Source organism: Nansenia antarctica (assembly GCF_963989245.1).
Source record: "Nansenia antarctica genome assembly, chromosome: 3".
Classification (NCBI taxonomy): Eukaryota; Metazoa; Chordata; class Actinopteri; order Argentiniformes; family Microstomatidae; genus Nansenia; species Nansenia antarctica.
In genome coordinates this window covers 33,092,340-33,119,982 of record NC_137688.1, presented here as the reverse complement: position 1 = coordinate 33,119,982, position 27,643 = coordinate 33,092,340, and the positions used below count along the sequence as shown (strand labels likewise).

The window sequence follows — 27,643 nt, the reverse complement described above, 5'->3', positions numbered from 1 at the left end:
TTTGAAGCTATACAGTGTACATATATTGTTTTACAAATCGTGGAGGAACATACTATTCTATTTTGGTTTCTGATGAGAGTAAAAGAGTAGAACTAAACTCACGAGACATTTATAAATTAACATTCTACAGAATTATTGGTGATGCATCAATAATTTCAAAGTCCCAAAACTGCCTACCAGTCCCAGATTGCCCCTTTAAATGTAGTAAAACAGTAAAAAAAAATACTATACCAATGTTACACAGTAAATGAGAAGCTGCTTTGTAACCCCATAGTTGAACATTTAATCCACTGACAATAAAACTTGTAAAGAAACCACACATTTAAATCAGTCAGAATGTATAAACCATATATCTGTCTGGTAAACACAGAGAACCCAGACCACAGGTATGATGTCCAATACACAGAGTTGATGGAGTTAGCTTTTATCCAATTTATTTACACTACAAAAATAACACAGAACAAAAAAATATTGTTCTCATCAATACGCCATCGTCCTCTTCACCATCGTCCACTTCACCGCGCGTCAAACACGACCACTGGGATGATGGAGTGAAGGAAAGACAACAGACATACACAACAACCACACTACACAATACAATACAATTACACTACACAATCACACACAACAAGCTCTTGATTCCTACTGAGACCTACAGACACACACACACAGAGCAATAGAGAGATGTCTTCATTTGAAAGGATACATCTCTTCGTCCTCTTCTTGTACATGATTCTGTATCCACACTCTCTGCAGCGGATGGGGTCCCGCGCCTTGATCTCATTCTCAGTGTGACATTCTGTTAGTGGAGGAAGAACAACTCACGATCAGCTCATGTAGAACAGAGACAATCTAGTCACCAACAGACCATCGAGGCTGGTTCTCCAGACACAGATTGAGAGGTTTGGAATCACACTTATGATGAGGTAGCCCTGCCTGCCACTTCTAAACCCAGATATAATTCAGTTGAACTAAGCTTATGAGGTATTCATACATTATATTGTTCAAGAATCAATGGCTATATACTGTATCATTCATCAATGTCGTGTCCTTACTAGGACCAAACGGAGAGCGCACATCACACCTGTCTTGAGATCACTACACTGGCTCCCTGCCAGTCATAGAATAGACTTTAAGATCCTTTTACTAGTTTATAAATCACTTCACTGTGATGCACCCAATTACATGGTGGACATGCTCATAAGATACACACCAGCTAGACCCCTACGGTCTAGTGGCACGGAACTTTTAATAGTGCCAGAGGCTAGGACAAAGAGATTTGGAGGATCAGCTTTTAGCATATATGCTCCTAGATTGTGGAACACCCTACCTGAGGGCCTGAGGTTGTCTAAAACTCAGGACATTTTTAAGCGTGACCTCAAAACCTACTTATTCAATGTCGCCTTTTGATACTAAGGGAGACATTGGACATTATAGAACTAGGATCACTAGGCCATTACACCATACTCGTGTTTTGAGATTTGTGTTGACAGGAAACTGGACCCGGGTGCTGATGAGGCACTGTCAGCTCCAAATAGCACCTAGAGCAGTACTGGAACCGGTACAAGGGTGTACCAGGACCACCATCAGGTTGTATTGCTGTCATCTTTATTGTCTCTATTGTGTTGTTGCATCATAACTGTGCTTAAGTTTCTCTTTTGGCAGGACCTGTGACCATACTGGATGCAGAACGATGCAAATACAACACAAAATTTATGGACAGTGTGTACGCCGATAATATGCAAGGAATTTTTCCTGGATACATGGTGTACATGTTTTTGCCCTTGCTTGCTTGCTTTGTGCCGGTGGTCCTGGCCTCCCCTGGGGGACCGCTGGGTACTGGTAAGCAAACTGGCTAGTAGTCGCTCTATTGGTAGAGGGCTGCAAGGGAATTTTTCCTGGCTACATAGTATACAGGTTTTTTACTTTTGCCTGCTCGCGGCTCTGTCAGTATTGATTGATTGATTGACTGAACATTTTCATTGTGTGAAGCGCATTGAGTTGCATCTTGTAAGAAATGCACTATACAAATAAAATTTGATTTGATTTGAATTTGAATGTCCTTTAAGTCTTTATGGTTAGGGTAAGGGTTAAGGTTTGCAAGGATCATAGCAAGGATCCCATTTAGCATCTACCAGCCTTGCCGTTTCCTCACCTCCACAGATGTAGATCATCGGCTGCTGTTTCGGGGGCTGCTGGTCTTTCTGAGGGTCCATGTTGACTGTAGAGGAAACCACCGCAGGAGATAATTAATAATTGTCTGAACCACAGTTTTCTTCCTTTCTCGAGCACAGTGAGTGCCAATGGCACTTGTACTTACTTATCATAGGTTTTACTTACGATGACTGATGTACAGTTGATTCACTTAGTTAGACAAATGTACTTATTGTAAAGTATCGTTTTTGGATAAAAGCGTCTGCTAAATGACATGAATGTAAACATGTAACAGATCATCATCGGGAGAAATGTTGGGAGAGGCTGAGGTCTATGATGTTGATCTTTAGCTGAACATCCTTTTTCTTTGATTGACACTCCTGAACAATGCGATGTGGCTGGCAGCAGCAGGATGCTTGCTTGAGGGAGTCAGAGGCACAGACATGTCTGATGAACTTATTTATAACACCGTTCACAAAAGCCGTAATAACACCGTTATAACACCGTTCACTAAGCCGCCACCGATGTTTAGAGTATGTATGAATGAGTAGCATGCTATAGCATGTCCTGGCTAGCCAGAAGAGTACACGCCTGGGACAACAGAGTGACTAGCCAGAGAAATACATTTAAAACCTCTTTAGCAACCTCGAATCAAACGGGTATCGTTGGTAAATACAACAGCACATATATAATGTGTGGATTATATTGTTATATTAGGGTTAGCCACGTATTTAGATTACTTACTGGTTGTGAAAGATGTTTATTTGTTTCTCATCACAGCATGCCTAGCGCACATGCGTAGTAAGACTACGGAAAAAGAAACACTACGGAGTCTGAACATGGAAACAAAGGGACTTGTGATTGGTGGCAATACGTTTATCCTCCATTGTCATTGGTCCACTCATTTCATCCATTTATGTTGCTAAAAGTGAATACTTTAATAATTTGCGGACAGTGAGAACTATCTGCACAGTAAATATCTCCCCAGCAAAGCGGCTACATTTTATATTAATTTACTCGCGGGAAATAAATGACTTTTTTTTACGGTGTGAGCTCCGTGCCGTTAGGGGGCGTTTAGGGAGCGCTCTGCCGTTTCGGGGCGCTGTGCCATTAAAGGCCGCTAGGGGGCGTTGTGCCGTTAGGGGGCGCTGCTGTCCTTAGCCCGTCCACATCCGAGGAAGACTCAGCTGGCCTTTGAAAACAAACGACAGAGAAGATAATAATAATAATGACAATATCATAAATATTAGTTAAAGTTTATCCGATTCCAGTGTTTTGTGAACCCCGGGGTCGTTGTGTAAAGTTGTAAACCATGGAGCCGACAGCGCCTAAAAGGTTAGTGTCCGTATGAGTGACTTAAGCAGCAGCAAGCTAACAAGCTAACAGTTCAGCTAGCTGCGGTTTGACACACAAGGTGCGTTCGTAAGTTCGCTATGAGAGCGCCGGAGCGCACACTGGATTCAACGTCATAAAGGGACCACGTAATTTGATTGGACAAGAGGCATTCCATGAGTGCTGATCAGATTTCCAGAGCGTATTTACCAACGCAGCCACAGGCAGCCACGTTTTATAGCAAATATACAACATAACGTACAGTTGTCAGTTTCACAGGTTTCATTGCTTTTTTTTTTCTCCACTCATTTGAAAGCCTCGTGTACTATCTAGGTAATAACTAATCCAAATGCAAGATTGATACAATTCAATTGAATTCATTGAAACATTCAGCCACATTGTTATTGCAGTCATAAACACGACCTCCAATGTGTTGTGTTAGACTTTGAAACACTACAAATACATGATATGATGACCATTAAAGTCTAGTTGTAATTACCTGGCCCTTTGTAAATGGAGAAGGTTCATGGTGTCATATTTCTATCCCAGCTAATAAAACAATCACTGCTGGTGGGATCCTTGGGACGACCCTACCATAAACGTATTCCTACTCTTACCGTAACCCTAACCATAACACTTACCTCTCTAAACCATTTTAGGCTAAATCTGTCTGGCAGAGACTCTCAAAAGAACTGTGTGTAACTAGCTGGTGAATCCACGGCTATAATCAGATGCATTTGTTGTCACAGCAAGCTGAAGAAGCTGAGTGAAGACAGTCTCACCAAACAGCCTGAGGAGGTCTTTGATGTCCTAGAAAAACTTGGCGAAGGGTAAGATTTGATTCGTATTGTTTTCCATCCCTCCTACATCAATATCCCTTTCGTAATGTCACGCGGTGTAGCCTAAGTAACTTGCCGCTGTTGTGAATGAAGGGTTGAGCTTTGTTATGTTGGTTTGAAGCTGGACTGGATAAAAACTGTGGGATTGTATTGGACCCTTGTGCACGTTCTTTGACATTGTGATTTTCTGTGTCTGTGTCTGTATGTGTGTGTGTGTGTGTGTGTGTGTGTGTGTGTGTGTGTGTGTGTGTGTGTGTGTGTGTGTGTGTGTCTGTGTCTGTGTCTGTGTGTGTGTGTGTGTGTGTGTGTGTGTGTGTGTGTGTGTGTGTAGGTCCTATGGCAGCGTGTTCAAGGCCATCCATAAGGAGTCGGGCCAGGTGGTGGCCATCAAACAGGTGCCTGTGGAGTCTGACCTGCAGGAGATCATCAAGGAGATCTCCATCATGCAACAGTGTGACAGGTAGGGGGAGGAGGGGGGACAGAAAAGGAAATTAGGGGGATTCTCACTTAATGAATATTTTTTCCTTTATATAAACAGACTGTTGTGTCTCTGTGAGAGAGAGAGAGAGAGACAGACAGACAGACAGACAGAAGGAGAGAGAGACGCATACAGAAGGAGAGAGACAGACAGATGGACTGGGAGAGACAGGCAGAAGGAGAGAGACAGAGAGAGATATACAGAAGGAGAGAGAGAGACATACAGGAGAGAGACAGACAGGCAGAAGGAGAGAGAGACAGAGAGTGAGTGTCTCTCTGTGTGTTGTCTGGACTCATGAGGAAATATTTACATTTGTAATGTGTCTCCTGTCCTCAGTTCCTACGGGGTGAAGTACTGTGGAAGCTACTATAACCTGTGTGTGTGTGTGTGTGTGTGTGTCAGTCCCTACGTAGTGAAGTACTATGGCAGCTACTTTAAGAACACAGACCTGTGGATCGTCATGGAGTACTGTGGCGCCGGCTCTGTCTCTGACATCATCAGACTGCGCAACAAGACGGTAGGTAGCGCACGTCTCTGACATCGTCAGACTATGACATCATCAGACTATGACTATGAAATCATCAGACTATGACTATCTGCGCTACAAGATATGGAACCTCAGGAGGTGTTATTGAAGTCTCTGGTAGGGCTGCACGATTAATCGATTTTAAATCGAAATCGCGATTTGAAATGACGCGATTAGCTAATCGCAAAGCCTGCGATTTGCCTGCGATTTTTTTTTTTTTTTTTTTTTTTTTTTTTTCATTTAAGCAGACGCTTTTTTAATCCAAAGCGATTTACAATTACGAATTACAGGGACATTCCCCCTGGAGTAACTGAGGGCTAAGTGCCTTACTCAAGGGCACACTAGTAGTGGTGTGGTTTCAGGCGGGATTTGAACTCACAACCTTCCGATCACAAGTCCAACTCACTATGTGTTTCTCAACCCTCTCCTCGGGGCGCCCCAGCCGCTCCACATATTTGAACTGTTCCACCACCAGCACACCTGATTCAACTAATCAAGTCCAAATCATAATTGCTTTGGACTTGATTAGTTGAATCAGGTGTGCTGGTGGTGGAACAGATCAAATATGTGGAGCGGCTGGGGCGCCCCGAGGAGAGGGTTGAGAAACACCACTACCCGTATGGGATACGTCATACAGCGCGTCGGATTCAACGTCAATGAACGTCAACGTCAATGAACGTAAAAAAAAAAAGACACTTGTTGAGAGAAACAAAATGGTGTTGCTGTTTAAAAAAAACATAAATAAATATGTTGTCCCAATTCATATCTTTTAAGTTCTCATCCTTGCATTAGAATTAGAGCAGTTAATAGTTTGATGGTATCATGTGGTAATGCTCTCTGAAAATAGGTGATAGATAGATTCATCCAATCACCTGCCAAGTATTTTTTGAAAGTACCTGCCCTTTTCCAAACAGCTTCCAATTAAGCTTTCCTAGATGGTTGTGTGAAACAAACCACCTGAGTCAGGTTAGTAATGCTCCATCACATGTTTTAATCTGAAGCTTGATTTTAAAGCAACCCAACTTTAAAGCAACCCAATGTAAGTTTAGTTCTTTCACTCGTAGCTCGGGCTGTGGGGGTGCTAGAGGAGGGAGCCTCTAAGTCCCCTGAAGACGTACAAACAAACTGCACATTGATACAACCTTCCTAGCCGGAGATATGGCCACACTTTACAAAAACTCCCTTTTTTTTTTTTTTTTTTTTTTTGCTATTTAAAAAAATAATAATCGCAAATTAATCGCAATCGCGATATCTGTCCAAATAATCGCAATTCGATTTTTTCCCCAAATCGTGCAGCCCTAGTCTCTGGTGACACTTCCTGTTGTCATTATTCCTGTGTAGTAACACTGTTATAAACAGTAGTAACACTGTTATGATCAGTCATTATACAGTAATGTAATTACATTTAATTCCACTTTTGTAATGATGTCTTGAAACTTCTCTATCTCCTACTCTCCTCTCTATTTCCTCTCTCTACCTCCACCCACCCCACCCCTCCTCTCCACCCCTCTACCTCCACTCCTCTCTACCCCACCCCCCCACCACCACCCACCCTACCTCTCCTCTCCACCTCCCCTCCTCTCCTCTCCACCTCCCCTCCCCTCCCCTCCTCTCCACCTCCCCTCCTCTCCACCTCCCCTCCTCTCCTCTCCACCTCCCCTCCTCTCCACCTCCCCTCCCCTCCTCTCCACCTCCCCTCCTCTCCACCTCCCCTCCTCTCCACCTCCCCTCCTCTCCACCTCCCCTCCCCTCCTCTCCACCTCCCCTCCTCTCCACCTCCCCTCCTCTCCACCTCCCCTCCTCTCCACCTCCCCTCCTCTCCACCTCCCCTCCCCTCCTCTCCACCTCCCCTCCCCTCCACCTCCCCTCCTCTCCACCTCCCCTCCTCTCCACCTCCCCTCCTCTCCACCCCCCTCCTCTCCAGCTGACGGAGGATGAGATCTCCACCATCCTGAAGTCGACTCTGAAGGGTCTGGAGTATCTGCACTTCATGAGGAAGATCCACCGGGACATCAAGGCAGGGAACATCCTGCTGAACACAGAGGGACACGCCAAGCTGGCCGACTTCGGAGTGGCCGGACAACTGACGGTACACACACACACACACACACACACACACACACACACACACACACACACAACACACACACATGCACACACACTCTCTCTCTCACACACACACACACACACACACACACATATATACACACATATACTCATATACTCATACTCTCACTCTCATGACAGCTGACAAGTGTTTTGTTCTGTGGTGTGTGTGTGAGAGTGTGAGTGTGAGTGTGAGTGTGTATTTGGTCTCTGTATATATATGTGTGTGTGTGTGTGTGTGTGTGTGTGTGTGTATGTGTGTGTGTTTACGATGTGACCCTGTGTGTGTGTGTGTGTGTGTGTGTGTGTGTGTGTGTGTGTGTGTAGGACACCATGGCGAAGCGGAACACGGTGATCGGCACGCCATTCTGGATGGCCCCCGAGGTGATCCAGGAGATCGGCTACAACTGCGTGGCAGACATGTGGTCCCTGGGCATCACCTCCATAGAGATGGCCGAGGGCAAGCCCCCCTACGCTGACATACACCCCATGAGGGTGAGGCTGGACCTGGGGGAGAGAGAGGAGAGGTTGGGGGGGGGGGGGGGGGGGACAGGGGCTGGGGGAGAGGGACAGGGGCTGGGGGGGAGAGAGAGGAGAGGTTGGGGGGGGGACAGGGGCTGGGGGAGAGGGACAGGGGCTGGGGGAGAGGGACAGGAGAAGGGATGGGGCTAATAACCTAATATCTCTCTTTCTCTCTCTCTCATTCTCTCCCCTTCCTTTATTTCTCTCTCTCTCTCCCTCTTCTACCTTTCTTTCTCTCTCCCTCTCTCCCTTCCTCTCCCCCCTCCTCTCTCTCTCCCTCCCTCCTCTCTTCTCTCAGGCTATCTTCATGATTCCCACCAACCCCCCCCCTACCTTCCGGAAGCCAGAGCTGTGGACTGACGACTTCACAGACTTCGTTAAGAAATGTCTGGTGAAGAACCCCGAGCACAGGGCCACCGCCACACAGCTGCTGCAGGTGAGACACACACACACACACACACACACAGAGATACACACACACACACACACACACAGAGACACACACAAGTATGGACGGTCACACACAAGCACGGGCACACACACAAACAGACACACACTCACTCTCTTTCTCTCTCACATACACGGATGCTTTCGCCCACACTCTCTCTTTCGCTTACTCTCTCTGTCTCTCTCTCACTCTCTCTGTCTGTCTCTCTCTCACTCTCTCTGTCTGTCTGTCTCTCTCTCTCTCTCTCTCTCTCTCTCTGTCTCTCTCTCACTGTCTGTCTCTGTCTCTCTCTCTCTGTCTCTCTCTCATTGTCTGTCTCTGTCTCTCTCTCTCTGTCTCTCTCTCTGTCTTTCTCTCTGTCTCTCTCTCACTGTCTGTCTCTCTCTCTGTCTGTCTCTCACTGTCTGTCTCCCCCCCACCCCAGCACCCGTTCATCACCAACGCCAAGCCAGTGAGCATCCTGAGGGACCTGATCACCGAGGCCATGGAGATGAAGGCCAAGAGACAGCAGGAGCAGCAGAGAGAGCTGGAGGAGGAGGAGGACAACTCTGTATGTACACACACACATACACGCACGCACACACACACACACACACACACACCCTCCCTCCCTCTCACCTGTCTCCCCCCTCCCTCCTCTCACCTGCCCCCCCCCCCCCCGCTGCCCCAGGACGAGGAGGTGGAGGTGGACTCTCACACCATGGTGAAGTCGTCAGGTTCTGACGGGGCGGGGACCATGCGGGCCACCAGCACCATGAGTGACGGGGCCCAGACCATGATCGAGCACGGCAGCACCATGCTGGAGTCGGACCTGGGCACCATGGTCATCAACAGCGACGAGGAGGAGGAGGAGGAGGACGAAGGCTCCATGCGGAGTGAGTATGACCTCCACATGACCTCGACATTGAACATTGAAGTAATTTATCCGACGCTTTTATCCAAAGCGACTTACAGTCAGTCCATTTGTCTCAACTGTGAATCAACTGTACATCAGTCATCGTACGTAGACACTTTGATAAGAACCAGTGCCATCAGCAGTCACAGTGCTAGAGAAAGGAACTTTTAAAATAATAATAACTTTTTTTATGATTCAATGATTGATATTGATATGCGTATGTGATGGGACAGTGAAGCGTTTAGTCTTGTTAGGCGCTACACTCAGGTTGTTTGACACCTGCTGACATCACGCCAATCGTCCCATTACTTTTGGGCTACCCTGAAATAGGGTTAATTAATTAAACTACACATAAAAGAGTGAGTTAAAGAGTAAAAGATTGTAATTTCTGAACTTTTTATTGAGATGTTGCAGATATACAAAAACAATACTTTTCAGTTTTGGTTTGTTTTTTCACAAAACACGAACATGTCCCAACGAGATGGTCGTGTTGGTCTATGATATCATGTCTGTTATGATTGTAATATTATGTCCCTCTCTTGAACGAGATGATGTATCTCTAGGGGTTTATCCTGATAAATAAATTCACAACATTTGTCATCACTCAGCATCCAGCGCACTTGCATTGTCAGGGAGGGTTTTTAGTTTGTTGAAATAGGATATTATTGGGTTCCAGGTGAAATAAAAGCGGTCTTTGGACCCCCTAAGTGTGTATTTCTAAGTGTGTATGTCTTTTCAAGTTTCAAGTGAAGCATAAGGTCAGTCAACCATAAGGAGGAATTCGGTGGTTTGGGGGATTTCCAACAAAGCAAAATCCTCCTACGAGCAAGTAGAGTGGCAAATGCCACAATGTCTTTATGCTTGTTAATAATCTGTTGGTCAGTTAGGTTGCAGGTTCAGATCTAGTGCCTGTGAGAGGGTCCTGAAAACTGCTGACTAATAATCAAATAATAAGGGACATGACCAAAACATGTGTGTTAGCGTTGCCGGAGCGTTATGACATCTGCTACAATTCTCATCTACGTTAGGATAGATTCTGGCTAGCCTAGATTTGGAAAGGTGAATTCGATGCAGGACCTTAAATTGGATTACGCCTAGTCTAGCACATGATGTGCTCCCGTTAACTCTCGTCAGAGCCTCAGTCCAGGAGTCATCGGGTATTATTACGCCCCCTAGCTCCTCCTCCCATTTCTCTTTAATTCTGTGGAGGGAAGTGTCTCCGAGGGATGATATGCTAGAATAAATACTTGAAATTAGGCCTTTTAGATTGGGAGGAATTTGGAGGATATCATCTATAGCAGAAGGTTGTGGTGCATTTGGGAAGTTTGGATCCAAATTTTTTATGAAATGTCGGACCTGGAGGTATCGAAAATGACTTGAGCGGGGAAGGTTGAATTTTTGAGAGAGGTGATTAAAGGTCGAGAAGACGCCCTCAGTATAGAGATCTTTAAATTTGGAGAGACCAAGTCTTTTCCATAAGGCGAAAGCATTGTCTATTCTGGCGGGGACAAAAGGGTGGTTATTGCAGATAGGGGCTAGGTTGGAGAAATCTTTTAAACCAAAGTGGCGTCGAAATTGTGACCATATTCGTAATGTATTAACAACAACAGGGTTAGAGGTGTAGTGTGGGGCAGATAGAGGGAGTTTGGAGGTAATCAAGGCGGAGAGGGATGTTGAAAGACATGACTCATTTTCTATTTCGCACCAAGACGGCTGTGGTGAATGGACCCAGTATATGATTTTCTGAATATTGGCAGCCCAGTGATAATAAAGCAAATTTGGTAGGCCCAGTCCGCCCTGGGACCGATGTCGCTGTAGAAGTCTTTTCTGTATTCTAGGGACTTTACCCCCCCAAATGAAAGATGATATGGACTTATCTATGGACGAGAAGAAGGACTTTCACTTTGGGAGGAATATAGGGAGACATTTAAAAAGGTAGAGGAATCGGGGTAGAACGTTCATCTTAATACAGTTGATCTTCCCTGCCAGTGATAAATTAATGGACCTCCATTTCTGTAGATCATCTTTTAATTTATTAACGAGGGGCGTGAAGTTTTTTTGATGTAGTTTAGAGAAGGACTGTGTAATATTAATTCCCAAATATTTGAAGCCAGATTTAGACAAATGGAAGGGCAAGTCACATTGTGGGATTGCGAGAGCTAGGTTGTTCACTGGAAAACATTCGCTCTTAGTGAGGTTGATCTTGTATCCCGAAAAGCTACCAAATCTATGCAGCACCTGAACTATATGGGAAATGCATTGCACCGGGTCCGATACATACAACAGTACGTCGTCGGCATATAGCGCCACCTTGTGTTCCTTCCCCCATCTAGAAATTCCATTTATTATTGGAGAAGATTTTAACATGATAGATAGAGGTTCGATGGCGAATGAGAATAGAACGGGCGTTTCCTGTTCGTAACTAACGATGCCTTAGGAGATGAGTATAGTAGTCTGATCCATGCAATAAAAGTGGGTCCAAAGCCAAAAGCTTTCAGACATTCAAATAAGTACGCCCACTCCACTCTGTCAAAAGCCTTCTCCGCATCCAGGGAGATAACCACCTCAGGTACCTCCTCGGACGTAGGAGAATGTATGACATTTAGAAGGTTTCGGATGTTAGAGAATGAGTGGCGGCCCAACATGAATTTGATCAGGGGAGATCACCTCGTCTGTGACGGACGCTAGACGCCGGGCGAGTGCTTTAGCTAATATCTTGACATCGCTGTTGAGCAGCGAGATGGGGCGATGTGAACCACACTCTGTTCTGTCTTTCCCTGGTTTCGGTAAAAGGGTTATGAATGCCTCTGTTAGTGTCTGTGGCAGGGCCCCATTATCCATTGAGTCATTGAACATTTCTAAGATGAGGAGAGTTAATTTGGCTGAGATTTTTTTGTAGAATTCGATGGGGTATCCATCAGGGCCCGGGGCCTTACTACTTTGCATAGCTGTGATTGATAATTTTCCATTTCTTAATACTGAAACAACACAAATAAAACCAACATCTACACAAACACCCTCAAATAAACCCTGAGAACCTCCACTAACCACTAACCTGTCCTGACATTGAGATGGACATGGAAGTCATATTGTAGGTTATTGAGCCATGGTTCCAACCCCCCCCCAGGACACGCCACCCCCCAGCAGCCCATGCGGCCCTCCTTCATGGACTACTTTGACAAGCAGGACTCTAACAAGGCCCAGGAGAGGGAGCGGGAGAGCTACAACCACAACCAGCAGCAGCAGCAGCACGACCACTACCACATCGCCAAGAACGCCTTCCCCGACAACTGGAAGGTTCCGCAGGACGGAGACTTCGACTTTGTGAGTCCCCTCTGGTGGCCTGGTGGCCCTCTTTTAGTCTCTTTCTGTCTTTCTTTTTCTCTCTCTCTGTCTGTCTCTCTGTCTCTCTCTCCCTCTCTCTCTCTCTCTCTCTCTCTCTGTCTCTCTGTATTTCTGTTTGTCTGTCTCTCCTTCTCTGTCGGTCTCCTTGTCCGTCTGTCTGTCTGTCTCTCTCTCTCTCTCAATCTCTCTCTCTCTCTTAACAATTTCCTCCTTTCCAATGAGCATTGACCTCACCCTCTCTCTCTGTCCAATGAGCATTGACCTCACCCTCTCTCTCTGTCCAATGAGCATTGACCTCACCCTCTCTCTCTGTCCAATGAGCATTGACCCCCCCTCTCTCTCTGTCCAATGAGCATTGACCTCACCCTCTCTCTCTGTCCAATGAGTATTGACCTCACCCTCTCTCTCTGTCCAATGAGTATTGACCTCACCCTCTCTCTCTGTCCAATGAGTATTGACCTCCCCCCTCTCTCTCTCTGTCCAATGAGCATTGACCTCACCCTCTCTCTCTGTCCAATGAGCATTGACCTCACCCTCTCTCTCTGTCCAATGAGCATTGACCTCACCCTCTCTCTCTCTCTGTGACCTCACCCTCTCTCTCTGTCCAATGAGCATTGACCTCACCCTCTCTCTCTCTGTGACCTCACCCTCTCTCTCTGTCCAATGAGCATTGACCTCACCCTCTCTCTCTCTGTGATCTCACCCTCTCTCTCTGTCCAATGAGCATTGACCTCACCCTCTCTCTCTCTGTGATCTCACCCTCTCTCTCTGTCCAATGAGCATTGACCTCACCCTCTCTCTCTCTGTGATCTCACCCTCTCTCTCTCTGTGATCTCACCCTCTCTCTCTGTCCAATGAGCAGCTGAAGAACCTGGACTTCGAGGAGCTGCAGCTGCGCCTGACTGCGCTGGACCCCATGATGGAGCGGGAGATCGAGGAACTGCGGACGCGCTACACGGCCAAGAGGCAGCCCATCCTGGACGCCATGGACGCCAAGAAGCGCAGGCAGCAGAACTTCTGAGGACCCTCCATACTCCGCCCCCAAATCTCCAAACTCCGCCCCCAAATCTCCATACTCCGCCCCCAAATCTCCATACTCCGCCTCCAACCCCGCCCCCAACCCTGCCTCTAGCCATAGACTGAGACAGCCCAACCTTGACGCCAAGAAACTCAGACAGCAGAACTTCTGAGGACCCTCCCAACTACCCCAACCCTCCCTCCACCCCACAGGGGAGTAGTGGTGGAGGAGTCGTGGTGACCTGACCGTCATGTGTGTATATATACTATATAACCCAGTGTGGAAAATGTCTGCAAAGCTGTGGAGGTTTGCTCCACAACCAAAGACTAATTATGATGATGACGATGATGATGATGATGAAGAAGAAGAAGAAGAATGCCTTAAGGAGTTAATAGAATTATGAATGTCAGAGTTGTTGTGAGCGTTGGGAATAAGGCATTGTGGGAAGCCGTTGATGTCGGGGGCCATGTGAGGATGCGTCCGAGTGCTCCTCCGAAACCTTCCCACCTCAGACTCAGGTGTCATCCTCGTAACGTCAGTTTCCAAGTCGGGGAAATGTCCCAGTTATCCTATTCCCGAGGAGCACTCAAACGCACCATTATATATATAATTTTTTCCGTATCTGTATGGCGGTAGTGATCGGAGGACGGGCTCAACGTAACGCTGCAATGGAATGAGGAGTCGATACCGTTCCTCATTCCGTTCCGTGCGTTACAACGAGCCCGTCCTCCGATTTCTACCTCCGCCAGCCTCCCCTTGGGTGGGATGTGCATCTAAAAAGGACCATGGAGTCAACCTCTTAGTTCAAACAGCCGTTTATTGTTGACTGTTTCTCTCTCTCTCTCTCTCTCTCCCTCCCTCCCTCTCCCTCCTCCTCTTCCTGTTGAACCTGTCGCTCATCAGCTACACACAAAAAAAGGCATTCAGAATTACGTAACAGAAAATTGCATCGGTTCCACATGATTTAAATGTGTTTAATCAACACAAACAATCATTTTGTTGATTGATTAAACAAATAAGTGCTGATTAAACACGTTTCAATCGTGTGGCACCGATGTGGAACGTGTTTGATCAGTGTTCTAAAGCGTTGGACAGGCTTTACGCTCCGTCTGCGATCCCCTGCGCCTCAGTGATGCCATGTCTCTAGTCAGCTGTCTGTCAAACACTCTATCCATGCTCTCCCTGGGTCCAGTGGTACCAGGAGTGGTATCAAACACTGGCTGCGCTCGTAAATTCGATCTGGAAATTTGATCAGCACTATGAAATCTGATCAGCACTACTGAACAGTGTGTGCTCCTGCGCTCTCAGAGCGAATCTACGAACGCACCCACTGTAACACCGCAACGACTCCTCCCGTCCTCTCCTCCTCCGCCCTCCACTCACTTCCTCCTCAAAAGGCATTGGAGGAGAGTATGGAAGGGGGAGGAGCCTAGATCTTCTCCTCCAGTGGGGTTTCAGGAGGACGGAGGAGAGGAGGCAGGAAGCCGTGTTCCTGACCAATGAGAAGAGGCTGTTGTGAAGCCTGAAGTGATGATGGACAGGGAGGTGTAAAACCTCACACTATTAGGGATGCTCCGATTTCGATTTCACTCCAAATGACTCGATCGGTGATCGGCAAAAATGGCCGATCGCAAAAACCGTTTTTTTTTTTTTTTTTTTTTTTTCCTGGGGAAGACAGATAACTGAACAGAAAACATAGGAGGACGTAACAGTATGTAAACCATGAAGGCCACGTTTACGATGTCTTTTATACAGCCATATCGACTGACTTGGGCTTCAGGCCCTAACTGGGTGATAGGCCAGACCTTTACTATGCCATAAAAATGGGTCTGCGTTTGCTTGGTGCCTAATGGATCAAAACTTTTGTCTAAAAAGCAAAAAATATGTAGGCTATCCAGTCAGTAGGCCTACAGTTATGTATTTTTTTTAAAATCGCTATCGGTATCGGTTGATCTTGAGGAAAAAAATCGGTGATCGGTATCGGCCCCAAAAATCCAGATCGGAGCATCCCTACACACTATAGGGTTCAAAGGTCAGGAGGATGTCTGCTAGGCAGGATAGTCTGTCCTGTCAGAGGCTGGTAGATGCTAAGTGGGATGCTTGGGACGACTGACATCACCACGATGAATTAGAGATTTAAAATGGTGGCAGTTAAGGTAAGGCCTAGGGTAATGTTAGGGTAAGGCCTAGGGTAATGTTAGGATATGCTAAGGCCTAGGGTATGGTAAGGGTTAGGGTATGCAGTGTTTCCTCCAGGATTTTTCACATTAGTGGCGGAGCGGTTATCTTTCGCGCGCTGCGATTTTTTCCCCGCGTGCACGCGCATAAAACGCACACTGGCGCTCAAAACAAAGACGTAGTTTCACCAAAAACTAGAGGGTGGCAACAATTATAATTTCTTAAATAGCGGTTAAGTCATTAAAGCCGAGCAGGTGATTTTATATAGAAGGTGATCAAATACCAAGATATCCTACAGCTGCAGCGGAACATGCGGAACGCGCATTACACACACACACACAGAAAGATCAATACGAAGTAGGCCTACATGAGAGTACACGCACAAAACCGGCTAACGTTACTCATTAACTGTTTACACAAGTAAAATCACAGTGTGACAGTCAGATGGAGCATTCGGTAAACAACAACAGCAAGGTAATGCTATCAGTTGAGTTAAAGAAAACCAACTCTTACCTTTGAGGACACCAACAGTAGCCCTGCTTACCCGTACCTCCGCCGTTCTGTTCGTGGTGATTTTAGAGGCAATAGATTATTTTTGCCCCGCGCATATTGCTATGAATAGTTCGAAGCTAGGTTTGCACGTTAGGTGCGAGAATGCTCGGTTAACCCATTAGCGGGAACATTATTTGTTTCACAAAATAGGCTGATTTAATTGACCATGAACATCAGAGACATACATTACGAATGTTCATTTAAAATACTCTATACTGAGCACTGGTATAAGAACATGAACCAGAGAACAGCAGTAAATGCAATAACCCACAGTCGTCGCTGATGATGTTGCATTTTCGATTAGGATACGGGATTAAAGGCACCGGCGACGGGCTAAAAGAGAAATCCAAATGTCCCGCTAAATTCGGACCAATCACAAAGCAGTTTTGAAAGCGCGTCGCCTCGCGCCGCGCGCCTGTTGAGAGCGATTCAGTCTCGATTGCAGTGCGAACACAAACGACGAGGTTAATTGCAACATTGTAACATATTGTAAATAACTACGCCCTAAATCGTAACGAAATGTTGGTCTGGAAGCGGCCTAAATCTAGCTTCAATCTGCTTTTTTTCTGTTCTCCGGTCATAATAACTCGCTGCCTTTCTGCGCAGCCTGAATCAAAGTGGACTGTCTGAATCAATTAGTGGCGGAGGAAATTCATTCGTGGCGGCCCGCCACAAATAAATGCATATAGAGGAAACACTGGGTATGGTAAGGGTTAGAGTAATGTAAGGGGTTAGGCTAACGTATGGATAAAGGTTAGGGTTTAGGGCAGGACCGTCCCAAGGATCCCACTTAGCAACTGTCATCAGACATTCTGTGTCTTTTTGTATGTTTGTCTAGTATGCATGTTTATTTATTTATTTTATTAATTTTGCTCTGTAGTGGCGATTATTACTATTATTACACAGAATGTATCTGTTCTGTTGTAATCTGAGTTAATTTGTCGATTTTGACTCTCTTGTCTCTCAGTATCTAGTGACCTTTATAACCCCTACAGTCAGACTCAAGCCTCTACCAGGTGCGTAGGTGTGCTGGGTGAAAGCAGACAGGTGCGTAGGTGTGCTGGGTGAAAGCAGACAGGTGCGTAGGTGTGCTGGGTGAAAGCAGACAGGTGCGTAGGTGTGCTGGGTGAAAGCAGACAGTTGTGGAACATGGGGAAATCTCCCTTCTTTTTCTCCCTTTTTTTATTAAGTTTCCTCCCTTTCTTCATTTGTTACCACTATCTACAACATGTATGACTGTATTGAAGATGGGGAATGTAACCTAAAGCTGAAAACTCTAACTTATATTATCTAAGATTGTTTTAGTTATTTTGTAATGTTTCTGAAAGGTGACAGAAATAAAGATAAGCCCTGACCTGCTACACTGTCTGGCCATGACTAGAAGGGAACAAGGGGCCGCTTTCACAAAAGCTCCAACGCTTCAGAGGTACTTAACCATTCCAGACAACCCAGCCGCCAAGCTGAGAGAGAGGAACACATCAGATCAGATGTTACTGGTCGCCTCCAGAGGTGTTGTTAGGATCTTGAAACATTTGGGACTTATCCCAGCCCACATTTTTTCAACGGGGACAGGGGGGGGTTGGGTTGGAGGGGGAGGGGGAGTGGGAGTTTGCGCTAAATCGATGGTGATGCACTAGATGGCGATCCTTTTTCTTTTTCCTTTTTTTTCCCTCCAGGATCCTGAGATCTGGGGCTGTTCATAAAACATTTGGGTCTCGAGCCCCCAATGGTCAGGCCTAACAACCTCACTTGTCACATGATACATCAAATACAGCCGTGAGTGAAATGTTGACATTGATGCATTTATTTGGGACCATTTGAAAAGGTATAATTGGGTCGGCAGGTAGCCTAGAGGTCAGAGAGGTCGCTGGGTCGATCCCCAGCCCAGGAGGGAGCTAGGATGGGAGCTGGTGCCTGGGGGGTTGCTGGCCTCATATCTGAGGTCAGGGCTTAGGGTTATGGTTGGGGTTATGGGTTAGGTCCATTCTGAATTCAACTGGTCAGTAGTGTGTGATTGGATAACAATTACGCTCTGTCCCCCAGGGTGTGTGTTTTTAACATTGTCTTATCTAGACCCCTATTTCCCAAGACATTGTGACAGATTGTAAGTGGTTCCATGGTCAGGGGAGGCAGGGGTCTCTGTACATGTTGTGAAATAATGTGGTCCCACTTACATGACAGCAGTCGTCATAAATCGTGTGTGTGCGTGTAACCATCAGGCGGATTTCTCTCTTCTGTCACATACAGCTGTTTCTACCGTAACCTTGCTACTACAGACGCATGGTGTTCTCACTAACGGCCCAATAGAAGTATACATTGATTTAGAGTCCGTTACCTAGTATTGCATAGTCAAAAAAAGGACACTTATTCTGCTAGGAGCTATTGGTCCTATGGATCTTTCATTCAGCCGCTACAAAAAAGTGGAGGTATTTGTATACGGTGTGTTTTACGGTAGAGCGCTAGCGGAGTGAACTTCTGCTGAAGGTTGCAGTGGGAACCAATTTGGTTGGAAGCACTTGTCAACTCCTCCGTTCACACAGCACTGGTCTACCGTAGACTTCAGAGAATAAACATACATTCAAAATGTCTGAAATTGTCAGGAAGATCATCAACACCTCGGCAGCACCCGCGGCTATTGGGCCATACAGGTAAGAATACGGCGTGAGAATCGATTTGATTTGGATGGGTCGGCTGCGCGTAAATGTTTGATCAGGGGCGGGTCTGGCTGGGGTTTACAATTAGTGCCCATGAACTTGCTAGGAGTTTACAATAGTGTTTGCGGGTGTCAAAGGTTTCCCCGTCCAACAGTTCACTTACTTGTGTGACTAGACTAGACACGATGGCCGCTATCCGCAGACATACTCCATACACGCCAAAAGCGCCTATTAGACAGGGAATTTACAGGTAGGCTTAAATATAGTAACTGTTTATTGTTCCATGTTTTTTTGCACTCGTGTGTTTTACCTAATCTCGTTAGATACCCTGGGAAAGCGGTGGACTTTGAATAGCCTACTGCCTACTATGGTGAAAGTTCAGCTATGAAATCTGCTCTAAGCATTACTTTATTATAAGGTATATAAAGTTAGTTATAGGTCAAATCTGACAACTCAAGAGACTCAGTAAAGTTACATTAATTAGATACATTTCCATTGTGATGGAGGTAATTAACTCTTGGCACGTGTCCGAGCTATCAATAAAAATTGGCTGGAGGGGTGTTAGCCAAGCTGGCCAATGGGCTGCGGGGGTGGGGCGTAGGGACAGCTCAGAGATAGTAAGATGGCCAGAGGGCCCAGACTGCTCAAGGTTGAACTAATGTCCTGTTTGTGTGTTTCAAATGAACGAACAGAGATAACAGAGGACTTTAACATGATTAGCGTCAGTGGAAGTGACATTACTGATTGTAACCACACAGTGTGTGTGTGTGTGTGTGTGTGTGTGTGTGTGTGTGTGTGTATGTGTGTGTGTGTCTCTGTGTGTGTGTGTGTGTCTCTGTGTGTGTGTGTGTGTCTCTGTGTGTGTGTGTGTGTGTGTTCCAGCCAGGCTGTGGTGGTGGACAGGACCATGTACATCTCTGGCCAGCTGGGCATGGACACGGCCTCAGGCCAGCTGGTGGAGGGGGGGGTGGAGGCCCAGACCAAACAGGTGAGGCTGATAGAGGTGGAGACCGGGATCATTGTAATACATGGAATGGAATTGGGAATTGATGGTTTCAAACAATTGACTGTCTCTCTCTTTTTCTCTTCCTCTCATCCCCTCCTTCTTTCTACTCCCTCCCCCTCTCTCCCCTGTTTCCCTCCCCCATGTCTCCCTCTTCTACCTGACAGGCTCTGATCAACATGGGAGAGATTCTGAAGGCAGCAGGATGTAGCCATGACAACGGTAAGAGAATCGTGATGTTGACAAGAGCAAGCATGTATTTTTTTCAAGTTGTGGAGGGTGCTGGATGGTATTGGGTGGTGCTGGGTGGGGCTGGATGGGGTTGGAGGGAGCTGGATGGTGATGGGTGGGGTTGGGTGGGGCTGGATGGTGTTGGAGGGAGCTGGATGGGGCTGGATGGTGTTGGGTGGGGCTGGATGGTGTTGGAGGGAGCTGGATGGGGCTGGATGGTTTTGGAGGGAGCTGGGTGGGGCTGGATGGTGTTGGGTGGGGCTGGATGGTGTTGGGTGGGGCTGGATGGGGCTGGATGGTGTTGGGTGGGGCTGGATGGGGTTGGATGGGGTTGGAGAGAGATCTGCATGCTGGTCGCTGCTCCCAGAACTGTGTGACTTCATTGTGATTGGCTGTGTTTGTGTTTGTGTTCTCCAGTCGTCAAGACAACGGTGCTGCTGGCGGACATGAACGACTTTGCCCGCGTCAACGACGTCTACAAGACCTGTGAGTCTCCGGTGATGTCACCTGAGGGGGCGTGAAAACCAATGTTTCCAAATTGGTTAAAACTTGGTTAGGGTTACGGGTAGGGTTAAGCGATTTGGTTCAGAGGTTGGTTAAGGTTAGGGATGGGGCTAAAGCTGGGGTTAAGAGGATGGTTAGGGATGGGGTTTAGTTTAAGGTTAGGGTTAAGGGTTTGGTTAAGGTTAAGGCTTTGGTTAGGGTTAACAGTATGGTTAAGGTTAGGGTTAATAGTATGGTTAAGGTTAGGGTTAACAGTATGGTTAAGGTTAGGGTTAACAGTATGGTTAAGGTTAGGGTTAATAGTATGGTTAAGGTTAAGGTTAAGGTTAACAGTATGGTTAAGGTTAGGGTTAACAGTATGGTTATGGTTAGGGTTAACAGTATGGTTAAGGTTAGGGTTAACAGTATGGTTAAGGGTTACGGTCAGTTTTCGGGATGCTGGTCAGAAAAGTCCCGATGTAATCGGAGGACGGGCTCATTGTAATGCGTCCATCCACTCCATGCACCCGTCCTCCAATTTCTACCTCCTCCAGCCTCCCTTGATATAATGTCATGTAATGAGGAGAATGTTGAGATATGGCCATGATACCGGCTGTCCTGCTGTCCTGCATGTCCATTACCATCCACAGGGGGGCGCCCTGCATCCTGACAAGACACCTGCTGGAATCTTGGCACCTGCTCTGTGCATATTTGCCTCATGTGCCTCACAATATATAAATATATATTTAAATAATAAAACATACACACTCAAAATACATACAATTTAAAAAGCAACTTTCAAGTGTTTTTCAAGCTCTATAGCTCTATATAGAATATGCAGATTTTTTACTTTTATTATTATTATTATTATTATGAATAATAATAATAATTGTATTTATTATGTTTAGCAGTCTTGAGCTTTAGATAAAAACTTGACAGAGTTGTCACAGAGTCCCTGGTGCAGCAGGTCCTGTGTGGTTGTGCGTGGCTGTGCTGGTACGTGTCCAGTAGGAAGTAAATAATACTCTCTGCACTCTCAAATGTTCCCCATGCCTCTGCAGAGTGACAGCCAGGCAGGGTGTCTCTCTGGGTACTTCCTCCTCCGCCACAATGCTCAGCTGTAATCTAACCCGGTGTCTGTGTGTAAGAGGAGCCGGTGAAGCAGGCTGTAATCTGACCTGCCCTGCTCTCTCCCCCGGCCCTCTCTCTCTGGCCTGACAGCCTGTCTACAAGCCCTAACCCCCCAACGCCACACACACACACACACATAAATGCATGCACTCGCACATTCGCACACAAACACACACATACACATACATGAATGAGCTCGCACACACACACACACACACACACACACACATATAAATGCATGCACTCGCACATACGCACACAAACACACACATACACATACACGAATGAGCTCGCACACACACACACATACATACACACATGCATGCGCTCGCACATACGCACACAAACACACACACACGCATACATACACACATGCATGCGCTTGCACATACGCACACAAACACACGCACACACACACAAACTCATACAGATGCACACACACACACACTCCCTCACTCAGCAGGCACCATGGGGGACTTTCCATACCCTGTCTGTCTGACATACCCATACCCTGTCTGTCTGACATACCCATACCCTGTCTGTCTGACATACCCATACCCTTTCCATACCCTGTCTGAGTGAACATGGGCTGGCTGGTGCTGTCCAGGGCATTGTTGTTGTTTTAGCACATGAATAAGACATCCGCCCTTTACAGTCTCCTCCTGTCAGACCTTCTGATTACAGTCTCCCCCTCAGTCTCCCCCCCTCAGTCTCCCCCCTCAGTCTCGCAGTCTCCCCCCTCAGTCTCGCAGTCTCCCCCCTCAGTCTCCCTCCTCCTCAGTCTCCCTCCTCAGTCTCCCCTCCTCAGTCTCCCTCCCTCAGTCTCCCCCTTCAGTCTCCCCTCTCAGTCTCCCTCCTCAGTCTCCCTCCTCAGTCTCCCTCCTCAGTCTCCCTCCTCAGTCTCCCTCCTCAGTCTCCCTCCTCAGTCTCCCTCCTCAGTCTCCCCCCTCAGTCTCCCTCCTCAGTCTCCCTCCTCAGTCTCCCTCCCTCAGTCTCCCTCCCTCAGTCTCCCCCCTCAGTCTCCCTCCTCAGTCTCCCTCCTCAGTCTCCCTCCTCAGTCTCCCTCCTCAGTCTCCCTCCTCAGTCTCCCTCCTCAGTCTCCCCTCCTCAGTCTCCCTCCCTCAGTCTCCCCCTTCAGTCTCCCCTCTCAGTCTCCCTCCTCAGTCTCCCTCCTCAGTCTCCCTCCTCAGTCTCCCTCCTCAGTCTCCCTCCTCAGTCTCCCTCCTCAGTCTCCCTCCTCAGTCTCCCCCCTCAGTCTCCCTCCTCAGTCTCCCTCCTCAGTCTCCCTCCCTCAGTCTCCCTCCCTCAGTCTCCCCCCTCAGTCTCCCTCCTCAGTCTCCCTCCTCAGTCTCCCTCCTCAGTCTCCCTCCTCAGTCTCCCCCCTCAGTCTCCCTCCTCCTCAGTCTCCCTCCTCAGTCTCCCTCCTCAGTCTCCCTCCCTCAGTCTCCCTCCTCAGTCTCCCTCCTCAGTCTCCCTCCCTCAGTCTCCCTCCTCAGTCTCCCTCCTCAGTCTCCCTCCTCAGTCTCCCTCCTCAGTCTCCCTCCCTCAGTCTCCCTCCTCAGTCTCCCTCCCTCAGTCTCCCTCCTCAGTCTCCCTCCTCAGTCTCCCTCCTCAGTCTCCCCTCCTCAGTCTCCCCTCCTCAGTCTCCCTCCCTCAGTCTCCCCCCTCAGTCTCCCCTCTCAGTCTCCCCTCCTCAGTCTCCCTCCTCAGTCTCCCTCCTCCTCAGTCTCCCTCCTCAGTCTCCCTCCTCAGTCTCCCCTCCTCAGTCTCCCTCCCTCAGTCTCCCCCCTCAGTCTCCCCTCTCAGTCTCCCCTCCTCAGTCTCCCTCCTCAGTCTCCCTCCTCCTCAGTCTCCCTCCTCAGTCTCCCTCCCTCAGTCTCCCTCCTCAGTCTCCCTCCTCAGTCTCCCTCCTCAGTCTCCCTCCTCAGTCTCCCTCCCTCAGTCTCCCTCCCTCAGTCTCCCTCCTCAGTCTCCCCCCTCAGTCTCCCTCCTCAGTCTCCCTCCTCAGTCTCCCTCCTCAGTCTCCCTCCTCAGTCTCCCTCCCTCAGTCTCCCTCCCTCAGTCTCCCTTCTCAGTCTCCCCCCTCAGTCTCCCCCCTCAGTCTCCCTCCCTCAGTCTCCCTCCTCAGTCTCCCTTCTCAGTCTCCCCCCTCAGTCTCCCCCCTCAGTCTCCCCCCTCAGTCTCCCTCCTCAGTCTCCCTCCCTCAGTCTCCCTCCTCAGTCTCCCTCCCTCAGTCTCCCTCCTCAGTCTCCCTCCTCAGTCTCCCTCCTCAGTCTCCCTCCTCAGTCTCCCTCCCTCAGTCTCCCTCCCTCAGTCTCCCTCCCTCAGTCTCCCTCCCTCAGTCTCCCTCCTCAGTCTCCCCCCTCAGTCTCCCCCCTCAGTCTTCCTCCTCAGTCTTCCTCCTCAGTCTTCCTCCTCAGTCTCCCTCCTCAGTCTCCCTCCTCAGTCTCCCTCCTCAGTCTCCCTCCTCAGTCTCCCTCCTCCTCAGTCTCCCTCCTCAGTCTCCCCCCTCAGTCTCCCCCCTCAGTCTCCCTCCTCAGTCTCCCCCCTCAGTCTCCCTCCTCAGTCTCCCTCATCAGTCTCCCTCCTCAGTCTCCCCCCTCAGTCTCCCTCCCTCAGTCTCCCTCCCTCAGTCTCCCTCCTCAGTCTCCCCCCTCAGTCTCCCCCCTCAGTCTCCCTCCTCAGTCTCCCTCCTCAGTCTCCCCCCTCAGTCTCCCCCCTCAGTCTCCCTCCTCAGTCTCCCTCATCAGTCTCCCCCCTCAGTCTCCCCCCTCAGTCTCCCTCCTCAGTCTCCCCCCTCAGTCTCCCCCCTCAGTCTCCCTCCTCAGTCTCCCTCATCAGTCTCCCTCCTCAGTCTCCCCCCTCAGTCTCCCCCCCTCAGTCTCCCCCCTCAGTCTCGCAGTCTCCCCCCCTCAGTCTCCCCCCTCAGTCTCCCCCCTCAGTCTCCCTCCTCAGTCTCCCCCCTCAGTCTCCCTCCTCAGTCTCCCCCCTCAGTCTCCCTCCTCAGTCTCCCTCATCAGTCTCCCTCCCTCAGTCTCCCTCCCTCAGTCTCCCTCCTCAGTCTCCCCCCTCAGTCTCCCCCCTCAGTCTCCCTCCTCAGTCTCCCTCATCAGTCTCCCTCCTCAGTCTCCCCCCTCAGTCTCCCTCCTCAGTCTCCCCCCTCAGTCTCCCCCCTCAGTCTCCCTCCCTCAGTCTCCCTCCTCAGTCTCCCCCCTCAGTCTCCCCCCTCAGTCTCCCTCCTCAGTCTCCCCCCTCAGTCTCCCCCCTCAGTCTCCCTCCCTCAGTCTCCCTCCTCAGTCTCCCTCCTCAGTCTCCCTCCCTCAGTCTCCCTCCTCAGTCTCCCTCCTCAGTCTCCCTCCCTCAGTCTCCCTCCTCAGTCTCCCTCCTCAGTCTCCCTCCTCAGTCTCCCTCCTCAGTCTCCCTCCTCAGTCTCCCTCCTCAGTCTCCCTCCCTCAGTCTCCCCCCTCCTCAGTCTCCCTCCTCAGTCTCCCTCCTCAGTCTCCCTCCTCAGTCTCCCTCCTCAGTCTCCCTCCTCAGTCTCCCTCCTCAGTCTCTCCTCAGTCTCCCTCCTCAGTCTCCCTCCCTCAGTCTCCCTCCTCAGTCTCCCTCCTCAGTCTCCCCCCTCAGTCTCCTTCCTCAGTCTCCCTCCTCATTCTCCCTCCTCAGTCTCCCTCCTCAGTCTCCCCCCTCAGTCTCCCCCCTCAGTCTCCCCCCTCAGTCTCCTCCCTCAGTCTCCCCCTGTCAGAGCTGCTGGTGGTGGTGTTGCTCGTGTCTGTCTGTCTGTCTGTACTCCACTCTGCCCAGCTGTCAGAGCTGCTGATGGTGGTGTTACTCATGGCTGGCTGGCTGGCTGGCTGGCTGTCTGTCTGTCTGTACTCCACTCTGCCCAGCTGTCAGAGCTGCTCATGGTGTTGCTCATGGCTGGCTGGCTGTCTGTCTGTCTGTCTGTCAGACCTCTTGAGGTTCAAGGAGCCAAACAACATATCAACAACATTCCTCAGGGTCACGACCTTGGTGTGACAACCCCTGAGTAGTGCACACTATAGAGGGTGGTAGTGTGGTAGTGGGACTCATAACAGCCTCAGACTTTTCAATTACCATTAACTGTGCTTTGTAAAATTTGTGCAAAATTAAAATAATAATATTTGTTATTTGTTATTTTTAATCTTTAAAGTTCTGTTGACTGTGAGCAAGAATGAAACTCAAACAGGAAACAACTGGCCAGGGTTGACGTGGAGATAAATATATGATGTGATCTCACTGGGCACAGGCGGCGGTTGTCACGGCGATCAGCGAGGCATAATTTGTCGATCATCACCATCAATTAGCCCTCCTCCTCCTGCTGCTGCTGCTGCGTTCTAAAGTTACTTTGGAAACTTCAGTGGCGTATGCAGCAGTGTGTATGAGGACGATCAGGATGTCTATGGTTGTGAGTGTGATGTGGGTTTCTCTCTCTCTCTCTCTCTCTCAGTTTTCAGCAAGAGCTTCCCTGCCAGAGCGGCCTATCAGGTGGCAGCCCTCCCCCGGGTGAGTATAGGACCCGCCCACAGGCCATCTATGATGTGTGTGTGTGTGTGTCTCTCTCTCTCTACTTCTCTCTCTCTCTCTCTCTCCCCCTATCTACTTCTCTCTCTCTCTTTCTCTGGCCTTCTCCCTCTCCCTCTCTCCCCCCCTCCTCTCTCTACCTCTCTGGCCTTGTGTCTTTCTCTCTCCTTCTTTTTCTCTCACCCTCTCTCTCTTTCTCTCTCTACCTCTCAATCTCACCCTCCAACCTCGTTCTTCCTCTCTCTCTCTCTCTCTCTCTCTCTCTCTCTCTCTGGCCTTCTCTCCCTGTCTTACTACCCCTTTCTCACCCTCCGTGTGCCCCCCCCCTGTAGGGTGGTCTGGTGGAGATCGAGGCGGTGGCAGTCCTGGGCCCCCTGGCTGACTCCTGACTAGGCGGGGGCCAGGGCATGCACAAGCTGTGACCTTTAACCTCCCAGGGAGACCAGCCCCGCCCAGGAACGCCTTGAGGAAGAAGAGGCAGTTTACACCTCAACCAACGCAGCAGACAGGGAGTTTCTACTACGAGGGACAGCAGACCGCATATCCTACCGCCCACACCACATTCCATGGCAGTACACACTCTAGACAGAGTGCAAGAACACATTTTGGAACACAGCATAGAGTATATACCGGTAGTAAATACAGCATATAGTGCTAGCTAGCTAGCTAGCTCATGGTCCAATCGTTCCTATTTCCGTTCCTTGATGTAATCACTGACCCAGCCGTCATAGGATTGGTCTAAGCTGGCTTCCTACTGCGTTGCTTTAACCCATCCTGTCATGTGAGATCAGTGGTTTCCTCAAGGAAGGGATGAGGGAAGGTTGCATGTTGAGAGAGTTCAATCAGGCCCTTCTGGAGTGACTAACGTTAGTTAAAGTAATAAATAATCATGTTTATTTATTATTATAAATAATAGTAAAGTCCTCCCTTATTTCAACACATTCATATCTGAGTCCCTCTCCCCATATCGACTGTAGGAAGCCTAGAGTTAAATGTCTAAATATATTTGTCTCCTCATCACATGTCAAATGTACCAAATGTAATGTTTACAACAACAAGAAAATACAGATTTACTAGACATCCTTTGCATCCTTTCCTGCTTATGGTCTGTGTTGTTCTGTGCGTGTTTCTCACATTCATAGTCAGTCTCTTTCCCAGTCAGCCAAACGTTTATTCCTTGTAACATGTAACATGGTCATACAG

At 48.4% G+C, this 27,643-nt stretch overlaps 3 protein-coding genes across 4 annotated transcripts; 2 read left to right on the top strand and 1 right to left on the bottom strand.

Annotated features, from left to right (window-relative positions):
• Window positions 1-271: 271 nt before the first annotated feature.
• On the bottom strand, window positions 272-2,960 carry polr2k (RNA polymerase II, I and III subunit K). Its single transcript, XM_080526460.1, has 4 exons — window positions 2,899-2,960; window positions 2,156-2,221; window positions 707-799; window positions 272-538 (listed from the first exon to the last, which is right to left on the bottom strand). Exons 2-4 carry the CDS (start codon window positions 2,214-2,216, stop codon window positions 516-518), a joined length of 177 nt encoding a protein of 58 aa, XP_080382586.1. The 5' UTR covers window positions 2,217-2,221; window positions 2,899-2,960; the 3' UTR covers window positions 272-515.
• Window positions 2,961-3,413: 453 nt separating this feature from the next.
• Window positions 3,414-13,666, top strand: stk3 (serine/threonine kinase 3; the record flags this gene model as incomplete). The annotated part of the gene is made up of 11 exons (XM_080526452.1): window positions 3,414-3,489; window positions 4,236-4,316; window positions 4,657-4,785; window positions 5,206-5,320; window positions 7,254-7,418; window positions 7,763-7,930; window positions 8,256-8,393; window positions 8,830-8,955; window positions 9,076-9,280; window positions 12,428-12,624; window positions 13,508-13,666. Exons 1-11 carry the CDS (start codon window positions 3,467-3,469, stop codon window positions 13,664-13,666), a joined length of 1,506 nt encoding a protein of 501 aa, XP_080382578.1. The 5' UTR covers window positions 3,414-3,466.
• Window positions 13,667-18,872: 5,206 nt separating this feature from the next.
• LOC308153351 (2-iminobutanoate/2-iminopropanoate deaminase-like) lies at window positions 18,873-27,522 on the top strand. Of its 2 annotated transcripts, none has more exons than XM_080526456.1 (6): window positions 18,873-19,041; window positions 19,930-20,035; window positions 20,218-20,272; window positions 20,699-20,767; window positions 26,367-26,422; window positions 26,773-27,522. In XM_080526456.1, the coding sequence occupies exons 1-6, from the start codon at window positions 18,977-18,979 to the stop codon at window positions 26,827-26,829; spliced, it is 408 nt and encodes a 135-aa protein (XP_080382582.1). In that variant the 5' UTR covers window positions 18,873-18,976; the 3' UTR covers window positions 26,830-27,522. The 2 variants fall into 2 exon arrangements, with proteins under 2 accessions (XP_080382582.1, XP_080382583.1); XM_080526457.1 differs by lacking the exon at window positions 18,873-19,041 and adding an exon at window positions 19,177-19,297.
• Window positions 27,523-27,643: the final 121 nt, after the last annotated feature.

What these genes read in the sequence shown, in the direction of transcription:
- LOC308153351 (XM_080526456.1), top strand. Translation starts at nt 18,977, where the DNA reads ATGTCTGAAATTGTCAGGAAGATCATCAACACCTCGGCAGCACCCGCG. An exon ending in TGGAGGCCCAGACCAAACAG is followed by an intron (nt 20,036 to 20,217) that starts GTGAGGCTGATA and finishes TCTACCTGACAG; the next exon opens with GCTCTGATCAACATGGGAGA. An exon ending in AGGATGTAGCCATGACAACG is followed by an intron (nt 20,273 to 20,698) that starts GTAAGAGAATCG and finishes TGTGTTCTCCAG; the next exon opens with TCGTCAAGACAACGGTGCTG.
- polr2k (XM_080526460.1), bottom strand. Translation starts at nt 2,216, where the DNA reads ATGGACCCTCAGAAAGACCAGCAGCCCCCGAAACAGCAGCCGATGATC. An exon ending in GATGATCTACATCTGTGGAG is followed by an intron (nt 800 to 2,155) that starts GTGAGGAAACGG and finishes CTCCACTAACAG; the next exon opens with AATGTCACACTGAGAATGAG. An exon ending in CAAGAAGAGGACGAAGAGAT is followed by an intron (nt 539 to 706) that starts GTATCCTTTCAA and finishes CCATCATCCCAG; the next exon opens with TGGTCGTGTTTGACGCGCGG.